Source organism: Lotus japonicus, chromosome 1 (genome assembly GCF_012489685.1).
Source record: "Lotus japonicus ecotype B-129 chromosome 1, LjGifu_v1.2".
In the NCBI taxonomy this organism is placed as follows: Eukaryota; Viridiplantae; Streptophyta; class Magnoliopsida; order Fabales; family Fabaceae; genus Lotus; species Lotus japonicus.
Window position 1 is genome coordinate 127639285 of NC_080041.1, and position 25562 is coordinate 127664846.

The 25562-nt window shown below is 35.0% G+C and overlaps 3 protein-coding genes across 6 annotated transcripts; 1 reads left to right on the forward strand and 2 right to left on the reverse strand.

The window, feature by feature from the left end:
* Positions 1 to 5243: 5243 nt before the first annotated feature.
* On the reverse strand, positions 5244 to 7638 carry LOC130730529 (protein LIGHT-DEPENDENT SHORT HYPOCOTYLS 4-like). 3 transcript variants are annotated; one of them, XM_057582562.1, is made up of 4 exons: positions 7285 to 7638; positions 7063 to 7142; positions 6641 to 6986; positions 5244 to 6010 (listed from the first exon to the last, which is right to left on the reverse strand). In XM_057582562.1, exons 3-4 carry the CDS (start codon positions 6910 to 6912, stop codon positions 5683 to 5685), a joined length of 600 nt encoding a protein of 199 aa, XP_057438545.1. In that variant the 5' UTR covers positions 6913 to 6986; positions 7063 to 7142; positions 7285 to 7638; the 3' UTR covers positions 5244 to 5682. The 3 variants fall into 3 exon arrangements, with proteins under 3 accessions (XP_057438545.1, XP_057438544.1, XP_057438543.1); XM_057582561.1 differs by lacking the exon at positions 7063 to 7142 and having other exon boundaries at positions 6641 to 7029; XM_057582560.1 differs by lacking the exon at positions 7063 to 7142 and having other exon boundaries at positions 7285 to 7637.
* Positions 7639 to 12303: 4665 nt separating this feature from the next.
* LOC130730527 (U-box domain-containing protein 3-like) lies at positions 12304 to 17292 on the reverse strand. Of its 2 annotated transcripts, none has more exons than XM_057582556.1 (5): positions 17040 to 17292; positions 15936 to 16219; positions 15454 to 15570; positions 13340 to 15265; positions 12304 to 12749 (listed from the first exon to the last, which is right to left on the reverse strand). In XM_057582556.1, the coding sequence occupies exons 1-5, from the start codon at positions 17050 to 17052 to the stop codon at positions 12684 to 12686; spliced, it is 2406 nt and encodes an 801-aa protein (XP_057438539.1). In that variant the 5' UTR covers positions 17053 to 17292; the 3' UTR covers positions 12304 to 12683. The 2 variants fall into 2 exon arrangements, with proteins under 2 accessions (XP_057438539.1, XP_057438540.1); XM_057582557.1 differs by having other exon boundaries at positions 15936 to 16216; positions 17040 to 17291.
* Positions 17293 to 24169: 6877 nt separating this feature from the next.
* On the forward strand, positions 24170 to 24690 carry LOC130732645 (S-protein homolog 29-like). Its single transcript, XM_057584655.1, has one exon. It carries the CDS (start codon positions 24189 to 24191, stop codon positions 24600 to 24602), a length of 414 nt encoding a protein of 137 aa, XP_057440638.1. The 5' UTR covers positions 24170 to 24188; the 3' UTR covers positions 24603 to 24690.
* Positions 24691 to 25562: the final 872 nt, after the last annotated feature.

Here is a 25562-nt window from a genome sequence, read left to right on the forward strand (position 1 = left end):
ATTTTGATATCCATACAGTGGGACAGCAATGTGCGTGTGGACAAAAAAAAAAGTGCGAGCAATGCACGATCTTCAAGTCACTACAGTAGTGATTCATTAGACAAAAAACGTCTATTAAAGTCACAATTCATGTAAAAAATTCTAGCCTTTTTAAATGGTAATTAAATTAAGAGCTGATTGGGAACCACGATTTTGTAGCAAAGACTTAACATTTGTAATTTGTGACAGTGAAAAACTGTTTCAAATTGTATAAACACTAGCTTGTGGCGCCAAGTGTTAGATATCTGCCACAAAATTGTGCTACATTAATATTTTTTTTTAAGTTAACCGCCTTTATACGGTGCCGGCTAGGGTGGGGAACTTTTAAAATGGTCCACCGGTGGTCTACTCTTTAAAACCGTCAGATCTTGAAATCAAAGAATATTTCATAGATGAATGGTTATGATTAAAAGGATAATAAAAGGGTAAAAGTGTAATACACTTTCTCCTATTATTAAAAAAAAAATCTTAACATTTCCAGATCCATACTATCTTCTCCTTTCTCCTTTCACCATGATCATCATCATCACACCTTCTTCCCTTCCTCACATGGTAGCCGCCACCACCACGTGCTACACCACCACCCATGGACGAGTACCGCCGCACCACCACAACCCTCATGGACAACGTAAAACAGAGAACATAGAACCCTAACCACCGCCACCTTCAACTCTCGATTTCCAGCGAATTACTCATCATTTGGAGAAAACAACACCACCATTGCACTCCCCTCATCGTCCTCAACAAAACCCCTCAACCAATTTGCCATTCCGCCGTGAGATGCCGCCGGAGGCGATTTCCGGCGTGCCCGCAGCACCACATGAGCCACCATCTTCCCGTTTTTTTCCTTCCTTGTGCAGTACCACCACTTCTTCTTCCCCTCTCCATGAGACCACCACCGCTGGCCACCCACAAGACAGCCACAAGCTTTCTTCCAACGAGTTACCATTCTTCTCTTCATGGCCGTGAAGCCATCACCATCATCATGGTGGGGGCGGGATCATCACTTTCTGTTGATCATCACCACCCAGATAACCCCACTTTCTGTTTCTGATCTGGGTGCTTAAAAAATCAGATCTTTTCAACAAAGTTAAGGCCTTTTTTTTGTTTTCCAATTCAGGGTGTGTTTCATTGTCAATCCTGTACAAGAAGTGTTTGAAATTTGGTGTGTGCCAAGTTTACCTGCTGCTGATTCAGGGTGTGTTTAACTGCTGATTCAGTGTGTGTTTAGGTGCTGATCTGGGTGTTTATTGTTGAAGGTTTTTGAATTGGGATTGTGTTCTGGAGAACTTGAAGTGAGAGTTGTTTGGCACTGAAGCGTGAGTGAGAATGAGGAGAGAGGATTCTTTTTTTACAATTTTTTTTATATTTTTATTTGGTAAATTACTACTATGACCCTTGGACCACCGGTGAACCATTTTGAAAGTTCCCCACCCTAGCCGCCACCCATGTACAACAAAATGGTGTAAACCGTAAACTACTACCAAATATCCACATTTCTAGTGGTTTATTTGTCATAGCGGTGCCTTAAAATAAGAGTATGATATTTGTTTGCAAGGTTTTGTGGTACACTAATAATTAATGTTTTTTTCATTGCACACTAATAATTAATGTTAAAGTAAAGAAATAATGATAATAATTTATTCACACTTTTCTTTAATCTCAATTTTACATATTTTTCTTCTTTTTGGTCTCAATACTTTAATGCTACATAATAAAACACTTCAAGTAATATATGCAATGGTGCATGCATAAGATACTTACTCACAACCCTGTAGAGTTTGTAGTAATCATTCTACATTTCTACTCATTCTTCGTCACACATGTTTTTTATTTTTTCACTAACTACGCAATCAAATAAGTGGGAGAACTTTTTTAACTTCACCTTCACGTACCTTCATTCATTTTCTCTTCTATATATCAATCATCAAGTCACTTGCTACTCATCATATATTTTCTTAATTTAGTTCTTCTTTCTATCCTCGAACTTCCTTTTCCTTTCACAGTCAAACATAACTAGAGTTGAATTGTGTGCTCCAATTATTGTGTCATATATATGTAGCTAGTGGTTTTCCGCAGTTGGATCTGTAAAGTACTGTTCATAACATGGGACGGTGCATGTTCAGGCATCAAAGAGTGCAGCGGATAGTCCGTTTGCATTGGATGAAGGAGGAGCACTTTCCTTTCATTGATCAGAAATGGCAGTCAGTCTAGCTTAAATCATGCAGTTATGGGAAAGGTAAATATATATATATATATAGACATATATATGTTGAGTAATGTATACTCAACCACAAAAGCTAGCTCAAGAGTTAAGGTTTACACTGCCTTTATAAAGGTTATGTATGATCTATCTCTAGCTAATGTAATTAATTATCAAGTGTGGATTAATTGGTTGGATTTGACTGAGGACATCGGTAGTTATATCATAATCTTATAATATAAAAATATTTATGTAAATGTTAGCTAATAATTTAAGCTTTTGAGATAATTGGTTCTTTAATTAATATGATACCAGAGCTATTATAGACCCATGTGGAGACAAGACCAATAAATAAATGATGACATCATAATTAAAAGTTATTGTTTAAATCGTATAGCCCTCATTTACACAGATGCAGCCTAATTGAGGTCTAAATTAACTTGTGTACCTAAATTATTAGAGGAATGAGAATAATAGATCCTCTATGTCTTAAAGTGGTAGTCTCAATATATATATTATATATACCCCGCTAGAATGACTTCAAAAGCGACATAAGATTGGCTAATCCCTCTAGCATATATCCTCTGTGTCTCATTGGGTTTCGATCGAAAATGGAGGTATGATGACAGGTCTTCATGAGCTGAGACCAGAGGGTATGTACATAGATTTTTTTCCCCTCTCAACCCTTATGGACAAGTTTGTCGGCCAGATTGATTGAAAAAAAATTCTCGCTGGCTCTCCAGTGTGTTAGATTTTGATCAAGTTGTAAATTATTTTTAAGAAAGTTTGAACAATTTTAATTTCAACTGAATATAAAATAACATGTTTTCTTTCTCATTCAAAAAAATTTAATAATTTGTATGGATTGGGCTGGCTTGGGCCTACTTTTGCAAGACCCGTTCATATACATCGAACATAGGACTATCTCAATTGGTGATTGAGGCACCTAAGACCATTAAAACACATTTGCCTTCATATTTCAGGCGCGATGTCTTGTGGGTTGGGCGGGCCCCCAAGGTATATTTTGGACCCGTCCAAACCAAGGGTTTAAGGCGACCTAGAGAATGAGGAACCGAGCGAGCAGGTGCGGACGACATTTAATTTGGCGAGCTGAAGTTGAACGAGTAACCTATCGTCACTCTTGCATGTGATAAGTCACACCCAATAGGCATCAAACTTAGAATAATTCTTGTGTAAGGATTGTTACACCAAGGATTTAGGAGGCCAAATAACTCGAATAGGCTAGGGTTTCAGACCACCCCACTATAAAAGGGAGGTCTCATATACTGTACTAAGAATTTTTTTTGACCTCATTTATGACATATTAGTTTTATTCTCTTATTATTTCATACTTTTATGCTCTGCTAGGTTTTTAAAAAGGGCTAGTCTCTGGTCTTAGTAATACCTAGGTCCAGAACAGGGACATTTTGTACTTTTTCTCCAAATAGCCTACTTTTTTCTTATACTCTATTTGCATTCTCTTTTCATGCGAATTCAATTGTGCATATAAAAATTGGGTGCCTACTAGGATGAACATTTATTTTATTTTTCCACCGGTGCACCATTACTTTTTTGAACAAACATAAGTTTTATTAAATTAAGAAACAACGCTACAAGAGAATAAGAGACCCTTTTACAAAAGGGTCCAACAATTACACCCAGTGACGGATCCAGGACCCAGGGTTAAGGGGGTTCAAAATTTTCAAATGAACACATTGGTAAAAATATAATTATAAACAACTTTAATATGTTTGTACATAAAAAATTATACAAGTCACAATTGATGCAAATAGGTGGGTCTTTGGTGCAAATAGGTGCAAAACTTAATCTACTAATATAATTTAAAATTTTTAGGAGGTTAAAAAAAATTATATATGGGGTAAGTGCAATATTTTTTTGTTGAGGGGGTTCATCTAAACCCCTCAACATGAACTAGGTCAGCCACTGATTACACCGGTGCACCATTATTACATACCATTAGATGATATAAGATTCCTATAATATTCTTTAAATGAATTTTTAATATCGAATAAATAACAAAAGGGTAAAAGTATAAGTTGATCGCACTCCTTCCACCAATAGTTGTTGTAACCTTACCGCCAACACTGCAGAGCCGTTGCGGCACCAGAACCTGTCATGCTCAAGAGCTTAGGTCGAATCTCTTCACCATGTTCCTGTGCTCGAACCCTAAAATTTCTTAAAACCGCTCCTCATCGGATTTCTTCGAGTTTAGGACGAGTTCGGATTTAAAAATTGATCCGATCAATATTTAGGATCAGATGAAAGTCAAACATAACTCATCCAAACTCATCCCATGACTAATGTGAGCATCAAAACGCTTTTTTTTTTAAAGTCAAATTGTATTAATATGAAAAAAGGGTACTAGATGTACCACAGAAAGAATCTGGCTGGCATAACCTATTCAGATGTAAACAAGTGAATTATTATTGGCATCATGGTCTACGAGGAGATTTTGGTTAATTGGAAGTCTGGATAAACATATATACAAGGTATATTACTTACTTAGGATCAAAGACAATATATTGAGCTAATAATAGAAGGTTTAGTCATTGAGGAATTAATTACACTGTCTGCCATTTGTTTATATTGTCTGCCATTACTCTTGTTTCGTTTTGGCCATTTATCTTCAATTGAAATGACAGCACTACTGCACACATGATTCAGTATATCATCAATCAAATTGATGCATTTAACGGTCAACAGTTAAAAGTTGAAGCAATATAATCTATATACTTTTCAGTTTGAAACAGAACTTATCAATGGTCAAATTATCCCACACAAAATATACATTTCTGATGTAGATATATATGAACAAATGATGATCAAAATGCGAAGCAGAAGAACAAATAACATTATGGAAGTGACTTGAGAACTGTAGAGTCAAAGTTGAAGCAATATAAATCTATATACTTGTAGCATCAAATTGCTACCAAGTAGTAAAATTCAACCCTTCAAAAATAGAGAAACAATAAAGATAACATACCCCAAAAGCGAGTGCATATATATATGATTAAAGGCACATAATCCGCAAGTCTAAACTTGACATATATATATTGAAGTACATAAATTAAAATAGAGAACTATATATATATGAATAATAATGTGATGCTTTTGGCACCTCGATCACAAAGATGATGGCATCCATGTATATTCACTCTCACTGCCACTTTTCACCCCACTATCAGTCTACTACCAGTACAGCACTGTCTGCTTTTATAGCAATCAGATATATGCATCATATCCCAGTAATTTTAAACTTTTGCTTCTGCCACACCAAACAGGATCCAAAGACAAACAGTGCTCATGTACCATCTTTCAGATTAATAATCAACAAAAAAAAAACAAGAACCCTAATAAATACCATATTGATTCTAAAAGCATTGAGATTAAGAGGAGAGAGAGTGGATTATAATTTTCCCCTAATGAGTGGCACCTGCTGGAGGTGGCATCATGGATTGTTGTGGTGGAGGGCGCTTCCGTTTCTTCTTCTCATAACTGATCCCTCTTGCTTTGGACTGAACATCACGGACCTCACGGAGGTAGAGCCTAACGGCTCGAGCTCCGAAAGGGTTGGCTTCTGGTTTGCCTCCGTTTTCCTCAAATGCTGCTCTGAGGCGACCGATGAGGGCGTCCAGGCTCCCCCAAGCTTGCCTCAGAGGACATGGACATGGAGCTGGAGGGTTTGGGTGCCCATAGAAGGGGCACATCGCTGAGTGCACTTTGGTTTTTCCAAATTGATCCAGGTACCTAAAATACACGCGCATAGCAATAATAATTCAGACACAACAAAAATCACATACAGAGTGACCTTCTCTTTCCTCAGAGTCAATTTTGATACACAGAAATTGTTGTAGCATGTATAGATCAACAAATCAAACCACATGTACAAAGAAAGTGCATGTTTGGAGATCTTCTATAATTTATTTTATAGTCAAAATCAATTTCAAAGAGAAACTTCTATTTTAAAGAAGAACTTTTGTGATTAGCTTGTGAATGACCTAGCTAATTGTTTTGAAATTTTTTTTGATCCAAACACGCTACGAATCAATTCCCAAAGGCATAATCTAATAACAAAAATTGTCCCTGTAATTAATTAATTATGGCTTCTGAATGAATTGTAGAAGAGTTTCCCAACATGTATATAATCCATGTTGAGAAATTTTTCTACCATTTACTTTGAAAAACAAAAAATCAATTAAGAACAAAAAAGCATTTTGTTGAAACAGAAGCTAATCAAAACATGCTACCACAAAAGCTTCTCCCAAAATTGATTTTGACTTAGAAATTAATTGTGGTAAGATTACTAAACATGCACTGGCAAATAGAGAGAAAAGAGAGGTGCATGGATACTTATAAGAGAAGAGGGTTGTATTCTACCTCAGAAATTCAAGGACATGTGCACCGCTGCACCTGGAGAGGGAAAGAGGGGGTCGGTGATTTTTGAGGTACTGACCAAAGGTGTTCCAGTCACGGCGCTTCTGGTTCTCATAGCGGCTGCTGGTGGCGGCGGTGCTGTTGGAAGCAGATGGTGAAGAGCTGGCACCGGAGCCGGAAGCCAAGCTGGTGAGGGTGGTCATGCTGGTGTTATTGGTGAGACTGCAGGTGCTGTCAGAGTTGCATGTGCCTATAAATTCTTGAATTGAATCCATTAAAACCTTGACTGACCCTTGTACTTTAGCAGATCCAAGGTTGCTTACCTATCTGGGTTGCTGCTTTAGGGTTCCTGAGACAGTGACCACACTGTTAGTGTAATTAAGGATGATGAACTGCAGAGAGAATTGAGATGAAGAGTTACTTACTATGCTTATAATTTGGACTAGTGTACAGTTGAGGAATAGTACTTGTTTCTGAATAATTTCTTTGTTGATGATTTTTTTCCCTTTAAGAAGTTAATTTAAATGAAAACACAACAACCTTGAAGGGAAAAAACTAATGAAAAATATATAGAGAGGAGGAAAGGAATTTGTTTTTCTTAATTTTCATGAGATGGAAATAGAAAGAGAGAGATGATATGTATGTACCTGCAAATGGTGAAGCAAGTGGAGATTTTCTTGATGTTGAGAATGTGATGAGATTGATTGGAGTTGTGTGTGTAGTGTGAAGTGGAGTGCTCCAATAATTTGATCTTATTTGAAGTTGGTATTTATTGAGTAATACTAGGAAGTTCCTAAGGCTAGTAGTGGATTTTTTTAGTAGCTTTGATTTCTTAGATTGGCAAGGGATTGGTATTTTTGCTTAAAAAGGTGAAGCAAACTCAAACTTCCATCGTCACTTGTTGATGGTTTCTTTCAATATTCTTTCTTGTGCTGTGCTGTTAGGTAGGAGAGAGAGAGGGAGAGAGACTAGAGAGAGGGAGAGGTTTGGCTTTGGAGGAGGAAATAGGAAAGAAAAGTGGGACAGTAGGTTCCGATGGGGACAGGAAAAAGTTTGAAGGGGTAAAAATGAGGGAATAACATGATTCTGTAGTATTGAATGACAGCTCCTTTTGAATTGACTGTAATGCCCCCCTCTATTTACCCCTTTTAACCTTTTCTTTCCTTTCTCTTCAAAAGATAAAACTTTAATTTCTGACACTACTCTTGTGTGCTTCTGACCTCAACAGATAAAAATTAGGGCTGTTGTGAACCACCAACTATACACACGCATTTCAAACCAAGTTATTTCTACCGTGACTTGTAGATTTTTGGCCTGGGAGGAATTAGCAATTAGCAACATAGAAAAATGTAAATTAGCAATTAGCATCGGATAAAAAGGCAATAACTTATGTTATAATTGATTTAGCAACATTGGAATAGCGTCAGTGTTGGATTGACATTAAACGACTCGAAAAGTTAGGTTACTTAATTGTCTCTAAGCCGACATAATACACCTATTGCTATTATTAGTGCTAAGTAGTAATAGTGTTGATTGTATAAGCTGACCCTACTATTATCATGTTTTTGAAGTTGAATTACTTTGTCGTTGAGTGAAATGTATGGTCATTAAAAGCTTCAAACTAGGTTGTGTATCTTGAATTTTGATCACTGTCATTTCCATATTCATTATATGAGAAATGGGAAATGTGATTAAGGAAAAAGCAAAGAGCCAAGATACATGACCAAATTCAGAGCCTTCAATGACGACACTATTTTTTCCTCTAAATTAACTTTCTTGTGGTGGACAAGGGAGTTTTTTTATCTTCCTATTTTTTTATTCTTTGTGGTTAGGTGCTTTCTTCTATAATCTTGAGCTCTAATGAAATTTTTGCTTTGCAAGGTTTTAGAATTTCACATAGCTCACATGTTATTTCTCATTGACTTTTTCTATATGATAGCATTATATATCTTCTCTTAATCGTCTCTTGAAGAAGCAAACATATTTGCTTTATCTTAAGTTCTATGATGAGGAAGCTTGTGGCTAGAAGGTAAATATTAACAAATCACGACTTTCTTTTAGCTGAAACATGTCCCTAATATCAGAATTGATGAGTTGACAAGTTTATTGAATGTTAAGGCGTTGAGAGCAATGATAAGTAGTCTTCTCCCACCATCACTGAAAAATCTAAAATCAAGTCTTTGATTTTCCCAAAGAATGCGTTTAGAAGAAACTTAAGGGATAAAAGGAGAAAAATCTTTCTAGAGCGAGCATGAAGGTTCTTGTCAAATTCATTGCCCAAGTTATTCCTTCGTATGTGATGAGTCGTTTTGCTAACCCCTAACTCTATTTACTCATAGATCGAGGGGATGACTAATAAGTTTTATTGGGGTGGTGATCTTCCTAAGAAGAAGCTATATTGGATGCGGTGGGACAAGGTAGCTGCGCTAAAGGTTCACGGTGGGCTTGGATTTCGTGTTTTCAAGTCCTTTAATTTCGCTATTTTGGAAAAGTTGTGGTGGAAGTTGGATAAGTTTAAGGCTTCTTTGGTGGCTAGAGTTTTAGAAGCTTGCTCTGTGGGAGGCTTCTCGTGGTCATCTGCCTTAGCTATACTTGAAGCAGTAAATTTCAGAAGGATAGATGAAGGATCTGAAACACAATTTTATCTATTTTTGGTGATGAATTTTCTTTTTTGTTATTAAATGTTGAAGTTGATTAAAGTAAATGAACTTGCATTATATAAAGTATTTGTGGTACTCAACAATATTGCTCTAATTAGTTAGGGTTTGATTACCCTTCGCTTTATAAATGCCCTTGACTCGATGCCTTAATCTAATATCTGTTGACTAAAAAAATATCGGTGGAATCTCATGAAGTAACACTCAAGCTCTTCTAACAAAAATATTGATGTATTTTTATTCATGAATACATTTTTGGGATGGTAAAAGGTCATGCATTCATAGCTTTGTCAGAATTTTTTTTAAGAAACTCTATGTCGTCTTTGACCTGTCTTTCTCCAGTTCCTTCTTCATTACCTTTTCCATCCCTTTCCCTCTTTTCTCTGTATATATGGATTCCTTTTCACCTATTTAGTTTAGCTTTACCAAATGTTTTTGTTTTACCAGGACAAGCAGCTGAGTAGGGCAATTAAATAATATGATATTGAGAGAGAATTTTCTGTCTCTGATTATTTTTTTATACCTTGTTGGGCTGTCAATAACAAAATCTCGTTCTATGATTAGACTTCTTTCCTTCCTTTCACAATTTTATTGAAGCTATAATCAACAGTGCTCAGTTAATTTATACGCATATATTCCTCCCCTCGAAATGCAAAACATTAAACCATAGTTTTTTTTAACCTTACTGAAAATAGTGACTAATCTTCTTAGCGCAGAAACTCACACGAAGTCAAACTATTGTGCCATTGGCTTCTTCATCAACAACAAAATATGCCGCCGGCTTTAACACCATTGTTGGACTAAATGAGGAGGCTTAAATTTTTTGGATCTTCATATTGGGTTAAAGAGCAAAAACTTCATGAGTGTATGAGTCATTTCACGTATAAAATGTTAAACACTCCACTTTTATTTCAATGTGGGACTCACACTTGATGTCACAACATAAATATGCTCTATTCTCATAAGAGAAATCAAAACCCGTGATTTCATGGTTAAGGATTAGGTTAGCAATAATCACGTCATACCTCGTGTTTTAGCATCATAAGTTCATAACCATATATATAAAAAATGGAAGACAAGAAATTTATTTAAATTGAGACAGTGCATGTTTCATGATCATGGATTATATGAGCTCAATAAAATATAGTGGGTGGACCATTCTAACTAGTTAATATAAGAATTGGGGGTATCTTAATTTTAAATAATATATTTAATATCAAGGTAAATGTTACTTTCAAGCATACTTGACAATTCATGAATTAAGTGCCTTTCACATCATAAAATAGATAATCAATTACATACACTTCATTAGGGAGTTTTTTTTTTGTTTGAAAATTTAGCCCACATGCATGTTGTGGGAATCTACGGTCAATTTAGTGATGCCTAGCTAGAGTGGGTACCAATCGCCATTACACGTACACCCACAAAAACCTACATTCATGCAATTTGTTTATGTTGTCAATTTTCTAATTAAGATGAATATTGACGATGTTCCTTTCATAAAGTAGCTGTTCTGAGTTGTGAAAGAAGTATCAATATTTTATACCCCAAAAAAACATTGATATGTTAACAACAATGAATAGTGACATATATTGTAAGTTTGCCAAATTCATGTTCTTTGCTTTTTCTTTTTTTGCTGCGTGTGTGTTTGTCGTTACCAAGATTACAAGAAAAGACACAAACCCCCGTTACCCGTCCTCAAATCATTTGATTGTGAGAGTATTCGGATTGATGAGTAATATGAGTTGAACATGTTACATGAGTTAAGTATCTCACTTAAGATGGTTTAAGAGAAATGATAATGATAAACTCTAATTTCTAACACTTTATGATTGGGTGAAATTTATGTTCAATTAAATTGTGTGTGTTTCACTTACCATTTGATGGAAATAATAATTGTACTAAAATACTTATATTGGAGAATCTATTAAAGTAGCAAACCACAACGTATTAGTAACAACTCAAACAAAGCAATATGCAGTGGATAATAATTTCTCCAACTTGCTAGAAATTAGAGAAATTATTATCCACTGCAATACACATTACTACATTAGTGTCTCTTGTGTGTTAGTGATATTTAGTAACTGCAAATTCAGCAGATGTTAATAATTGAAGCCCTAAGGCCGCTGTCAAACGCCACTTACATCTAAAGGAATAACAATCCCTAAAAGAGCAACATCAAAATGCTTAAAATACAACAATAAAACTCATAGCATGCTTGCTCATACCGAAACATACCAAGAACAAGTGAAAAACCCCACATCACAAGTTATGACCAAAAGCCCCCTAAATTTCAATATGGTACTGGGTTGCTTTTGTTTCACGTTGGGCCTGACATATCATCAAGTCCAACTGGGCTTCTACTCTATTTGCAATGTCTTATAGTTAACGTTTGGTAAAAACTAAACAGGTCAGAATTGAACAGAACATTAGAACATGTGTGTTCTATACTTCTATTCTATGTTTGGTGGACACTAAAAATCAGAACAAAACAGAATAAAATGTGACAAAAGTGGCACATCTTAGTGTCATCTAAAAAGGAAGAACCAAAAATAACAAGACATGACACAATGTTTTGTTCTATTCCTGTCAATTGCAGTGTGCAATTCTGCAAAAAATTCAGAGCGAGCCAACTACATGATCATGACATAATTTATATACCAGACATTGGAGAAACATCACCTATAAATAATGGTAAGACAACCATTCCCAAGAATAAGAGTTTCTCATTTATCAGTTCATTTTTCAAAATGATTCTCAGTATACACTATACCATATTGCAAAACTAACATAACCACAAGCCAAGCATGACTGAAGCCACCCAACAACTTTGATAACACTTGAAGCCCTCAGGACTTAATTAACTTTGCATGACTCTGAATGAGTGTTTTCTTCATGCAGAAGTAAAAAAATCCACATAATATATACACAAGTCAAAGTGAAAGCATAAATTGAAGCAGGGTTGAATACTTGAACATAGTAGTAAAGCAGAATACTCAAACAGCACACTGAGGTACAAATAATTCATAGATAATCACAAGATTCTATACAATATTTACAATTATAAGTATGTACAAGAGTGACTTGGGACCCAACAAAACAGCAATTTACATTATGCCAAGCTAAAGATTCATACATAGCTTACCTGCTCCCAAAAACATACCTCTCCACTAGAAAGAAATGAAGCCATTACAGCCAACAAAATAAGGGAAAATAAATGCTCTACACAAGGAAAAAAAAAACACTCGAACTATAACATAAAAGGGTACAAATAGAGTGAATTAAAAAAAAGTAAATAAAAGGAGTCATAAATCCTCAATAGCAGAAATATAGGAGGGAATTACTCAGCTAAGAAATATAAAGGCTTAAAATTACCAAAATGTCTCTCTTTATGATTTTCCCTTCCCCCTAGCTCCTTCACGCTGATTCCGAAAATGACTGAGAAGCTGTTGTGCCTACATGTATGTGAACATCAAGTCAGCATCTGTTCAACATTTCAGATTGAATAATAGTTCATTGACACTTCAAATCCTCAGACCAGAGTGAATGAATCATTACTCTTTCAGATTATGCTAAGTATGTCAGATACTGCATGTCATGACCACCAATGTTTGTACACCCTTTCATAAGTTTCTGTGTTACAGAAAATTTCTATTGGGAAAAAAAATTTCTTCGCGGATGCATTATGGTTTCTCCTATCCTTCATCTTCATAGGTATCAGATTTCTCATATTTCATTGTTTTGGAGGGATTTAAAGGGGTTTAAATTGTGGTTGCCGCTGCATTGCGGACAAATGCGGGTTGATGCGGCTGCAATTGCAGGGATCCCAAATCCCTTCACGTTGAGACCGCAATTGCGGTGGTGGACCACAATTTAAAACCCTGGGAAAGGGGGCCAAGGTGAGGGGAAAATGCACTGTAGAGCATATCTTAGAACGCAAAGGCTTGAAACAAAGATGTATGAAAACTCATAAATGCAGCAAACTGATCATATATGTACACTAACAAAAATTAACCACCAAAAGATGAGAGAATCAGCTCCATACCTTTTCTCTTGCTCTTGGTGTACCAGACTGAGATAATGCAACTAGAGGAGGTACAGCTCCTTCTTGGAGCACCAGGGTACAAAGCTTATAACTATGAAGGCATAGTTGCAAAAGAATGCAAGCAGCATTTTCCTTTCCCCTCTGAGAACCTGATTCAACAATTTCAACCAGTAAAGGGATGCCACCTTCCCTTACAATATGTAATCGACCCTCTGCAATTGTCGATAGGTTTGCCAAAAGAGCAACGGCCTTGTCAACCATCCCATCAGCAGGGTCCAACAGCAGAACCAGAAACTTCACAGCTCCAGCTTGAACTATACGAGCCTTATTCTCATTAAATACTGATAGGTTATATAAAGCAGTAGCAGCATCCTTCTTCCCCCTATGAGTTCCTGAGGCTAGAAGATCCACTAAAGCTTTAACTGCACCAGAACGACCGATTTTTTCCTTATTGTTACTTACTACAGAGAGGCTGAATAGAGCTGCAGCAGAATTCTCCTTGGCACTATCATTTCCTGTCTGCAAAACATGGATAAGTGGTTCTACGGCTCCTGCTTCCATAATCAAGGCCTTATTATCTTCATTAATTGACAAGTTCAGAAGTGCTGTCACAGCATGCTCTTGTGTTATCTTCATGTCTGAATATAGCAGTGGAAGTAAATGCAAGATGGCCCCGCATTGCCCTATAATGACACGGTTTCCCATGTTATGCTTGCTAAGGAGCCTCAATTCTTCTACAGCAGCTGTTTGTGTTTCATTCGATTGACTGAGGAGGTCTTCAATCAACTTATTAACATGAGATGTGGTGGTCATTTCATCAGATCCTAAGCTGGAAAGAGGATGGGAATTTTCTTTTGAATGGCTAGTAATAATAATATTGTTATTCTTATTACACTTATTTTCATTCTCCATCCATCCAATTTCTGATCTAGGGCTTCCAAATTTCTGTCGTGGTAACGAAGGGAAATTCCCTAATTCTTTACATGCAGGAGAAGCAGAACGGCCATCAGTAATTTCTCCAGACAACTCCACATTTTGATGCTTACTAGATCTCCCTGACACCACTTTTGCAACTGGAAGCACATAATCAGTACTAGATATAGAACTTGAAAATGATTCACTTCTGCTATAACTGCTTGAAGGTGCAGGGGATTGTTGCTGAAACTTATCTGCCTCATCACTTCGGCATCCACTGGATTCATCGCTTAATCTGAAAGAGCTATCACCCTTTTGCTTCTCAAATGTATTTCCAGTCTGAGAAGATGATTTTGAATTGGAATTGCTACTATGTACAGAACCAAAACTACACATGCGGTCTAAATCCTGATGCAATAAATAATCTGAGGGGGATGAATTATGGGCAGAATTACTATTTCTAGAGTTATTGGGAAGTTTGACATTATTTTCCTCACACCAATTTGCTATCATAGCTTTAACTGTATAATTGGGGATGAGATTTGTATGGGATAGTCTCTGATGGGTCTTGGGACAAACAGTAAGCCCATGATCAAGCCACATTTGGATGGATTGCCTATCATATGTTTGACCAGAAGCCACAATAACAGGATCCACCATGAGTTCCAGTGATAAAGGGCATTTAAAGTATGGTGAGATTGAGACACCACTTTTGACTTTAGAGCTCTTACTTTTCATTACATAATCACGTAAGTAGCACACCAGATACACAATTTGGTTTATTTCATCCATATCCTCTTTTGTTTTATTGACTTCAGCATTCAAACTTTCCTTTTCCACAGCAATACTTTCATTCAGGAGCTCCTGGTTTGATGTAAACTCAAGTGACTCTATAATTTCCTTTAGATGTTCATAGCAAGGTTCAATATTATCCCTTTGATTTCTCTGTGCTTCTTCTATATAGATCATTGCTGGTTCCTTCTTAAGACACTGAAGTTCCTGCATATAGGGCTGAAAAAGTTGCTAGCAATTAGTCTCAAAAATTAATGAGCATTGATCAACAGGACATTCAAAAAATAAAGAAGAATTATTCCTGCCAAATAGTGTATTAGGATTTTTCTCCCTCGTTTCACTTTGGGAGAGGAGTGGAATAGGAGAATAAGGATCAGGAAACAAGCAATTTCCAATTTTGGACATACCTGAAGATTAGACAAAATTGAAACAGATGCAGGTGACTTTAGGGATTTAACAATTATGTGACAAATCTTAAGTGATGCGCTCTGTAACTTGATCAACAATTTCCCACTTTGAAGAACCTGAAAATAGAATAATCGGAACATATTAGTTAAGAGGTTGCAATCAACTTCTCCCGCAGAAAAAGACAGGTAGGTATTGGTGATTCATTGTTTGATTTGTTTCCTTTCAATCTTGTTCAAATGTCACCGAAAAGGCTTAGTATAATGTTTGAAATAACAAAAAAGGGGCAACTCTAGGGAGGGGCCGGACCCACTTTGTGGATCTAATGTAGGAAGCCTGACCTTGCATTGTTGCAAGAGGCTGATTCCACAGCTCGAACCTGTGACCGCTAAGTCACATGGCAGCAACCTTTACGTTGCGCCGAGGCTCGCCCCTCAACGTTTGAAGTAACAGTTACTGAATAATTGTATTAGTAATTACTTACACTGAGAATCTTGCTCATCTTTGGGCTCCATTTTTCCATAAACTCCCTAGCTTCATTTACCTGCATATCCAGTTCTTCACATTCTCTGTACAGATTTTCATCTAAAGGGATTTTATAATCCACAACATCATCAAGCACTGGTTTCATACGCTTCAACACCCCAACCATATTAGTACAGTTCTTCTGAAGGGGCACAGGTTTCACTCTTTGGCAGGAAACTAGATGAATGAATCGAGAAATGCTGTTGATACAACAGTTCACTGAAGCTGTACCCATTTGCGCTGCTTTGGTAAAACCATATAACCATTTAATACTATAAAAACAACAGAGAAATTTAAAAGGAAAAACTTGTACAAGTAGTAGAGAATTAAGTTGACTAATGAGATAGTCTACATGTTTATTGTTGGCTAAATCGCACATAACGACTCCAGCTTAGGTCAATTGCACAAAACGCCCAGAGGCAACTAAAGAGTCTAAGAGCCTGTTTGGATGCGGGTTTATTGGAGCTTATCTAACAGAAAATGCATCAAATAAGCTTCAATAAGTGATATTTGGTCTGCATCCAAAGGGGTACTAATACATAAGCATTTGAATGCCGTGCTAAATTAAACATAGCAAATTTGCATGAAATTGATTGAAACAAAAAACAAAGTCAGATAGATTTCACTTCCAGGTAAAAAGGCTCAAGTACAAAACTACAAAGAGTTCATCAATGATTCACTACAAGTGGCCAAATGTAATAGCTGATAAAGGCCTACCCTGATGAAAATAGTGCATGCAGGTCAAACTGTCAAAGTCCATTCAAAGAGAAAGAATTCTTCATCTTCCAGTTTATCCAATTTATCCCCTCTTTTTGACAATTCTCCCTAGTTTTTCCACCAACCACAAGGAAAGAATATACCTTTCTATGAAAAGGTGCATGCTTGTCAATGAATTCAAAGCAACACAAAACCCAGAAACCACCTAAAGCTGAGATTTTTGTTGAAAAAAAGTATAGAAAACCCCCAATTACTCAAAAACTACAGAAGGGCACATGGGAAAGACATCAAAGATCAAATTTTGTGAGCTAAAACAGAAGCTTTGGATAATTGCATATGCAAATACCTGAATTATGCATGGTTCTGAAACTCAAACGGTGCAAAACAGGTCTAATTGATCCTGATCAATTCGAAACCATGGAAATGGAAAGTGTTTTTCTGAATTCCAATTGTCACTGAAGGCCTTCCCTTTCATTCATGGCTGGGTTGGATTCCCCAACACCTAAAGGGAAATTTTGATGAAATTGAGGGGAAAAAATAATAACAAAAAACAGGAAAAAGAGTTAAGGTTGTGGGTCCTTAGTGATCACATAATTCGGTTGCGGTTGTTGCAGCTTTGTTGGTTTTCGTGGGAAAAACAAAAACTAATAAGTCTTAATTAGATCATATGATACAAAATTGTCCGTTTAAGTGGTAAGAGTTAGGGATGTATAAGGGTTGGGTGAGATGAAGGGTGAAGTGTCCTGGGTTCGAACTCGGAGGATATACTAATCTACTAACATTTCTAACAATTAACATTTGCCTATAAAAAAAATATGATACAAAATGAAAATTGGATGGATGTCACTAATTGGATTAGAGGTTTTTTTGGTTTTTTTATTATACATTAAGCGCTCACAGTAATGACTAATATTTTCTCTGTGTTTGCGGGTCTTTGTCTTAAGTGGTTAGCGGTTAGCCAAAAAAATGTGTTTTATTATCATGAACGAGTATCAAACCCTTGTTTCCATGATTAATGGATGCGATAAACAACTGTCACATAAACTCGTAGTTGAGTTCATAAATTCCTAAAATCAGAGGTTATTATAATTTATAAATGCAAAATATGGACTTTTTATTATCAGAGGAAAAGAAATACAGACTTTATGAGTATGAAATACCGACAACCATGTTTTCTTTTTCTTTCTTTTACTTGTTGTTTTGTTGTCTTCCTTTATAGCTTGTATTTAATCATTGGGCCTTGCCCTTATTAATATATATTTGGTTTTTCCAAAAAAAAAAAAAAAAAACTAGAGTAGTCAATTTGTTCATTTTTTTATTCACCAAAAAAAGAAAGCTGTCAATTTGTCTCACATCCTGCAAGTCAACCTGACCCAACTCAACTTGTTGACGAGTTGGGTCAAATCCAGCAAAGCGTAGGCCCTTGATTAGATTGATGTTCATTCAGCTCTCGAGTCAAACATGCCCGCGGTGGCTTGAGCCAAACATTTTTTTAACGATTTTTTTAGTGTATTTTAAGAGAATGTTGCAATAATCATGGTTGTCGGTCATATGAATACCTTAGTTCCATTTGTTTACTAAAAATTTGTGAGTCAACCTGCCAATCCGCAGTGGTTGAACCGAGTTGATCTTTCTTTGACTCAAAAAAAACTTTTTCAATTGCTTGCTTGTTACAGTCCGGTCAATGAACTCAACTCGCAGCGGAATCAGAACGTCGAATGAGATTGACTCTGTATCTCTTTTGTAAGATCAAGTTTTGATCATGTAGTACAACTCTATGTTTTGATGATTACAAGTTAACATTTTAGTATGAACAATTATGGTACTCTAACGTGTTTTCTGAGTGTGCTCTTAACAGACTCTGACCTTAATATAATCTCACACAAATCAGAAGCATTGTGTTTAAAGAGTGACTCTAGCAACGCTTTCGCAATCTCTATGTTCAATCTGAACAGTAGAAAAGCTTCAGAAGATCTGAAGTTAATCAAGCTCTGATATGGACTCAGCTCACTTGAAGTTCTGAAGATCCAGACGTTCTAATAACCCAGACACTCTGAAGGCTCAGAAGTTCTGATGGTGTAGAAGACTCTGAAGATCCAGAAGCTGAAAAGTGAAGACTCTGAAGTCCAGAAGCAAAATGGCTCTAAAGACCAAGCACTTCTCCTCTGAGTTCAGAATCAGAAGGTACAACGGTTAGAGGATCCATGCTTCCCTCTGACTCTGATCAACAAGCTTCACAAGTTCCAACATGAAGCATTCCTCTGATCAGGAGTCAACAAGGTTAAAGGTCAAGTCACTATCCAAAGTACAAAAGCAAATGTACTATCCTGACGACCTAACCTAACATGCTCAGCCACAACAGAAGCTGGAAATCCCAGATCTGCCCTCCAACGGTAGCATTCCCATGCAATGTTCAAACCCTAATCCTTGGAGTATCTATAGAGGCTGAAGATTGAAAGATATGGTGGGAAGAAACTAATACGCGCAAGCAATATTCAAATCTTCTAAGCAATCTTTCTTCATTGAATTCATTGTGTTTACTACAAGCTTTTCAGAAGCAATTTCTTTGTAAACAATATTTCTTAAACAATTGTTTAGTTTACCTTTAGGAGATCAAGGTTGATCGGATCCTAGAGAAGACTAAGAGAGTGAATCTTAGTGTGAGTTAAGTCAGTGTATTGTTAGTCACTTGTAAGTTTCAAGTGCAGTTGTAACAAATCTCTGATTAGTGAATTGCCTTCATTCTAAGAAGGAAGAAATCACCTTCACGGGTGGACTGGACTAGCTTGAGTGATTCATCAAGTGAACCAGGATAAAATCCTTGTGTGCTTTTCTCATTTCTTATCTTAAGCACTTTACTTGTGTCTCGAAAGATTTGTTAAAATCTTAAGTGGGAAGTTTTATTCTGAAAACGCTATTCAAACCCCCCTTTCTATCGTTTTTCATACCTTCATCTTTCAGACAGGGATGATTAGCTTAACTCACTTTCCTAGCAATCCGTGAGAAGACACTTCTAATGAGTCATTTACTTGTTCAGGGCATTGTTACCTTTTATTTATTCTCAACCTCAAATGCAGTATGAAAATTTTCAATCTCATAGTATTTTTCTAGCATAATTTGATTATTTTAGGATGAAGAATAAATATAAGTTGCAAATCTCATAATTAATTATATAAAATATGATTAAAAGTAACTAATTAATGTGATGATAAAAATTTTATTTAGTTTTCTTTCTAAACTAATCAAAGTCAATTTACTTATATATCAAATAAATTTAAATTTAAATTTAATATATATTAAATATATCTTTTACTAATCAATGAGGCCTTTCATATCGAGTCCTTGTCGCTATATTTTTTCCGGGACAACTCAGTTTTTGCTATTGTGAGGGTTTGGATTGGTACTTTTGTATCATCATTTACCATCTACATGAGAGGATTGTTCTCATGAATATGAATTTTTATTAATGCAATGTCTTTTGTTCTCGAAAAAAAATTTTTAATTTTCTTATTAACTTATTTCTGTTATGAATAATTTGGATAACCATCATAGGCCAAGCCCAAGCCCATATAACTTGGCCTTTCATCCTTATCCACCCCAATAAATACAAAATAGATGCATCAAGATGAGCACCTCTATTCACAACATTTGTATCTTTTCTTGCTCTTGTTTCTCTCCTCTCATCTATTTCATCACTTGTTTAGACTTCATTTTATATGAAAATTCCTGAAGGATTTAAAATGCGAGAAAATATTATTGGAAATATTGAAGCATTATTTTAAAAGTTAAAATTCTGGCAAAATAAGGGGAATTCCCTATGATTCTTGAATATATTTGATGTGATATATGTGCACATATTCAGTGTTTATCGATGCATCAACCTTGATAGAGTGAAATGTCCAACCTTGATCAAGTTGGTATGTGACATAATTTTGAATGTCGAGTTGCACATGTTCATATTTCAAATTATCTGGTAAATATATTTAGTTAAATGCTTCTTATTTATAGCTAAACAATTATTAAGAGAACAAATGTCCACTAGTAGCAACATCTATATGCATCAAGCCAATGAGTCATTATAGTTCTCTCCATTGCAATTGGTTCATTGTAAGGAACCTGATATCTCTCATCCAAGAACTTATTATGTGAGCTATGTGTTCTCCGTTTTATGCAGACAACACTTAGATGAGATTAAAATAAATTTGAGATTATGCTAAGAATTTGAGCTATTGTCAGAAGATATTGAATATCTTATTTATAGCTATTTCTCGGCATCAGGGGGAGAGAAAAACTAAGCAGCTATCTAAATTTGTGTAGAATGCATATATATACTCGCACACAATAATGTGAATCTAAAGTTCAAAAGAATGCTTTCTCTGGCCTAAAATGGATTTCGAAATTTCTTTATACTGCAAATGTCATTCTCTTTTGGAATTTTATTAGGCTAAAGCATGCCTAAAATTGGTTCCAAAGATAAATCTTAGAGAAGGAAGATGTTCTTGTTATGAGGAAAATTATCATGAAAAGTGTAGAGATTACGAAACTGTTTAAACATTTTGAAGAGGTTCAGGTACCTGTGATTATTGATACAAAGAGTTCTCAATGGATTATATCTCTACAAGTTGAAACAAGGAACCAGGAACTTGAAAAATTGTCGACAGATGAAGTAGCGCTCAATATTATAAGTGCTAGAATATTGAACTCATATTAAAGGGTTTGGTTGGCCAACATATAAAGAAACAATTCATTTGCAAAAATATAAGAGTCTTTGGACTTAAAGTCTATACCCCAAAGATGTAAAAGGATATTGCATAGTTGTTTGGTTCTGAATTGGTCATTGATTGACAAAATGGAATATGCTTTTAATCAGTTCCGGTTTCATTGTCCAAATCTGAATATGAGAAATTCTACATCAGAGATTCATCCATCACCTTGCAGACAACACAAGGCTAAAGAAGGATACATTAAGGGAGATAGAACAAAGCACATATCACTGAAACTCTTCTTCACTAATGATCTACAAAAGAATGGCGACAGAGACATCCAACAAATAAGTTCAAGTGATAATTTGTCAGATTTATTTATGAAGGCTCTTCCAACAACAACATTTGAAAAGCTTGTGCAAAATATTGGAGTTCGACGGCTGAAAGATCTTAGTTAAAATGCATTGTACTATTTTTTCCTTAACCATGTTTTTTTTTTTCCATTGAATTTTTCATGGTAGGTTTTTAATGAGGCAATGTACAAAGACGAGCTATAGAATGATGTACTCTTTTTCCTTCACTAAGTTTTTATCCCACTAGGTTTTTCATAGTAAGGTTTTAATGAGGCACGTTTTTAAGGGATATTCATCGAAGGAGGAGTGTTATGAATAATTTGGATGACCATCATGGGTCAAGCCCAAGCCCATGTAACTTGGCCTTTCATCCTTATCCACCCCTATAAATACAAAAGAGATGCATCAAGATCAGCACCTCTATTCACAACATTTGTATCTTCTCTTGCTCTTATTTCTTTCCTCTCATCTCTTTCATCGCTTGTTTAGACTTCATTTTATAAAAATTTCTCAATAACTTATTATTTTTTAACATTGAAATTTTATGATTGTTATTTGATATAATTAATAATATAAAAAGATATTAACAAATAATTACTCATGTCATTAATTATATTGATATTTAAATATAATATAAATATAATTATTAAAAATCATTAATAAACAATTAATACTTAAAGTAATATGAAAGTTAGAAAATATGTATATTAATTAGTTTTTTTTTTTTTGAAAGGTAAAAGTATATAAATAGATTATCACAAAAAACCCCTAAGGACAGGACCCTCAGGGGGCGAAGATCACCCACTAATAACAAGGCACTTCGACGAACAAAAAGAAGCCCGCTAAACCGAACAGGAACTAAACAGGCAAAAAAACAAGAGCATAGGCCACAAAGAACATCCTAACTCTTTCACAGACATAACCAGGATATACAAGCGTGACTCAAGTCTTAAAATGATCCTCATAGACCTTCTCCAAACCACGGATAGCCTCTATGTCGCTTCTCTCGAAACCTAACCCCAATACTTTGCCAAGCAACCACGTCTTTTTCGAGCGCGTGAAGTAAGGTCCACCACTACCAGGAGAAGCGCCAGCTTCCTCTAAATCCCCCCGCTGCTCCTCGCATCCCAAAATCGGATTACTCTGGTAGGGAGGAGGAACCTTTTTGGGACGCCCACGTCTACGAGGTAACTGAACTTGCTGCTGTACGACACATCCCTCCTCAAGCGCAGAACCAACGACACCCGACCCCCCATCAAAAGAACCCAAAGCTGGGCAAGGAGAGGACACTGACATATATTAATTAGTTTTAAAAAGATATAATTAATAATATAAAAAGATATTAACAAATAATTACTCATGTCATTAATTATATTGATATTTAAATATAATATAAATATAATTATTAAAAATCATTAATAAACAATTAATATTTAAAGTAATATGAAAGTTAGAACAATATGTATATTGATTAGTTTTAAAAAAATAAATATTACCTATTTTTATTTTATTCTTTTTAAACTTTTGTCTCAATACGTGATTAGAAATTATGATTTACTAAATGTTTATAATATTTTACTTTTCTTTTAGGGAGATTAAGTTACTTTATTATTATTATTATATTTTCTTTTGAAACTGAAAATATTATTGAAATAATCAAACCAAACCATACAAGAGGAAAAAACTGACAGGGGCCACCCTTCCATTGATATGAATACTACAAGCTATGTCTCATTAAAATCTTACTAGAAGAAATCAAGTGGAAATATCCTTAGTGAGGAAAAATAGTACACAAAATTGAAAACTTATTACTAGTTCCAATAACGCAAAAGTCAAACCATTTTTATATATTTAATTTTTTATGTATAAGAAATCGAGAAATTTTATAATAAATAACTATTATAGTTATACCATAAAATCTTTTGAATAATAAGTTAATATTATTGTTAATGTAACTGTCAATTAATAGTATTTTTAAATTCAATTATTTTTTATTTCTTATCACTTGTCACTGTTAAGTTAAAGTCAATTGGTCAAATATATAGGCTCATTTATCTTATCCTTTAGGAAAAATTTAAGTAATTTTAAAACATAGGCTCATTTATAAAAAAATTAAATTTAATAGAATAATTTTTTTATAAATAATTTAAAATTTAATTTTTAAAAAATATTATGTATTTTTATTCAAAGGAAAATTTGAAATATTTTTCACTATTTATATCATATCCCATCATTATCATGTCCACCTCAAATAAATGATAAGATAAGAGTTTATCTTGCTCTTATCTTGTCCTGTCTTTATCTAATTTTATATCCTATCATGCTCTTATCTTATCCTGATCACCAAACGAGCCCTAAATTTGCTTATATATAGATAGATGTGATTCTGTGTATGAGAGGTAAAAGTATAAGAGATGTAGTCATTACTATCTCATAAACATGTTGAAGGTGTTGGGTATTATACTTTCTGTGTTGGTGATCATTGCGACAGATGTGTTGATAGCACCTGTGCAAGGCTTTGATAATCCCGCTGAGAGATCAGTTCGTGTAATAAATAATTTTACGGACAATAGTTATACTCAGCTCTATGTCCATTGTCATTCAAAGGATGATGATCTTGGTGAACATTATCTTTCAAAGGGACAATACACAGAGTGGTTCTTCGCCGATAATATTTGGGGTACTACTTTATTTTGGTGTCACTTTGCATGGAACAATGTGCAAAAGAGTTTTAGAGTTTATAGTACCAAACATGATGATGAGCGTGGATATTATTGCTATCTAGCTATTAAAGAAGATGGGGCATATTTTTACGATGGATTCCAATACTGGAATAAGATGATCCCATGGTGATTCTCCAAACCGTTATAGTTTAATAGCTGAAAAAAAACAAGTAAGAATGCGAGTCATGTTATATGAATAAATGTAGTACTTTATATATTTTATTAATTAAATGACGCTTTCTTATATGTTGTCACATTTCATTTCCCTATAATTGTTATTTCACAAACTTCTTTCTTCCAAAATTTTAAATCATATATATTTTCCTCTCGGGTAGATCATGTGCCTTGAAGACTCATAAACTATTATTTGAAAAAATAATTTCTTCGTCCATTCTAGGGTTGTGCGATATGGACCCTAACCTCCGTGACACAAGATTGACATTATCTTTTCTCTCTTTTCTGTAGATTTATCTATAATTCTTAGGAATATACGCGCGAATGCAAAATATTAAATATAAAAAAATTGTAGAAAAATCCACTGTAATATTGGCAAGAATACTTGCAGGAAATTTCAATTTTTATCAGTTTAAAAAGCCGTAAAATAGCTGAAATAATTTGTAATCCGTGAGAAAATCCATATTAATTTTCTTTTTGAAAATTATGGTTGTATTCATTTTCGGTTCGATAAGGTTTGAGAAATATTTTCCAATTAAGTGTAGAAAAATATTTTTGATGTCTAATTACTTGGATATTTTTTGTTAGATTTTACTATGAACATTAAAAATTAAAAATGTAAAACTTTATCCATCACATGACAAATAGTTGACCTTTCTCTTTCTTCATGTGATCTTCAGTAATTGCTTTGTCGTTTTTTAATCATTAAAATATTTATTCTCCTTATATGAGAACTTGTTGTGATCTTATACCTTATACACCCGGCGCGACAAAGAAACATGTTGCCACTCCAGCGAATTGCAAGGTCTACATTAGTTCTCCCTCTAGAAGGACATATGATTTAATATGTTTTAATGATGATAAAAATAACAGAGACCATGACAAAGCAATGGACACCGGGAGAAGTGAGTAAAGA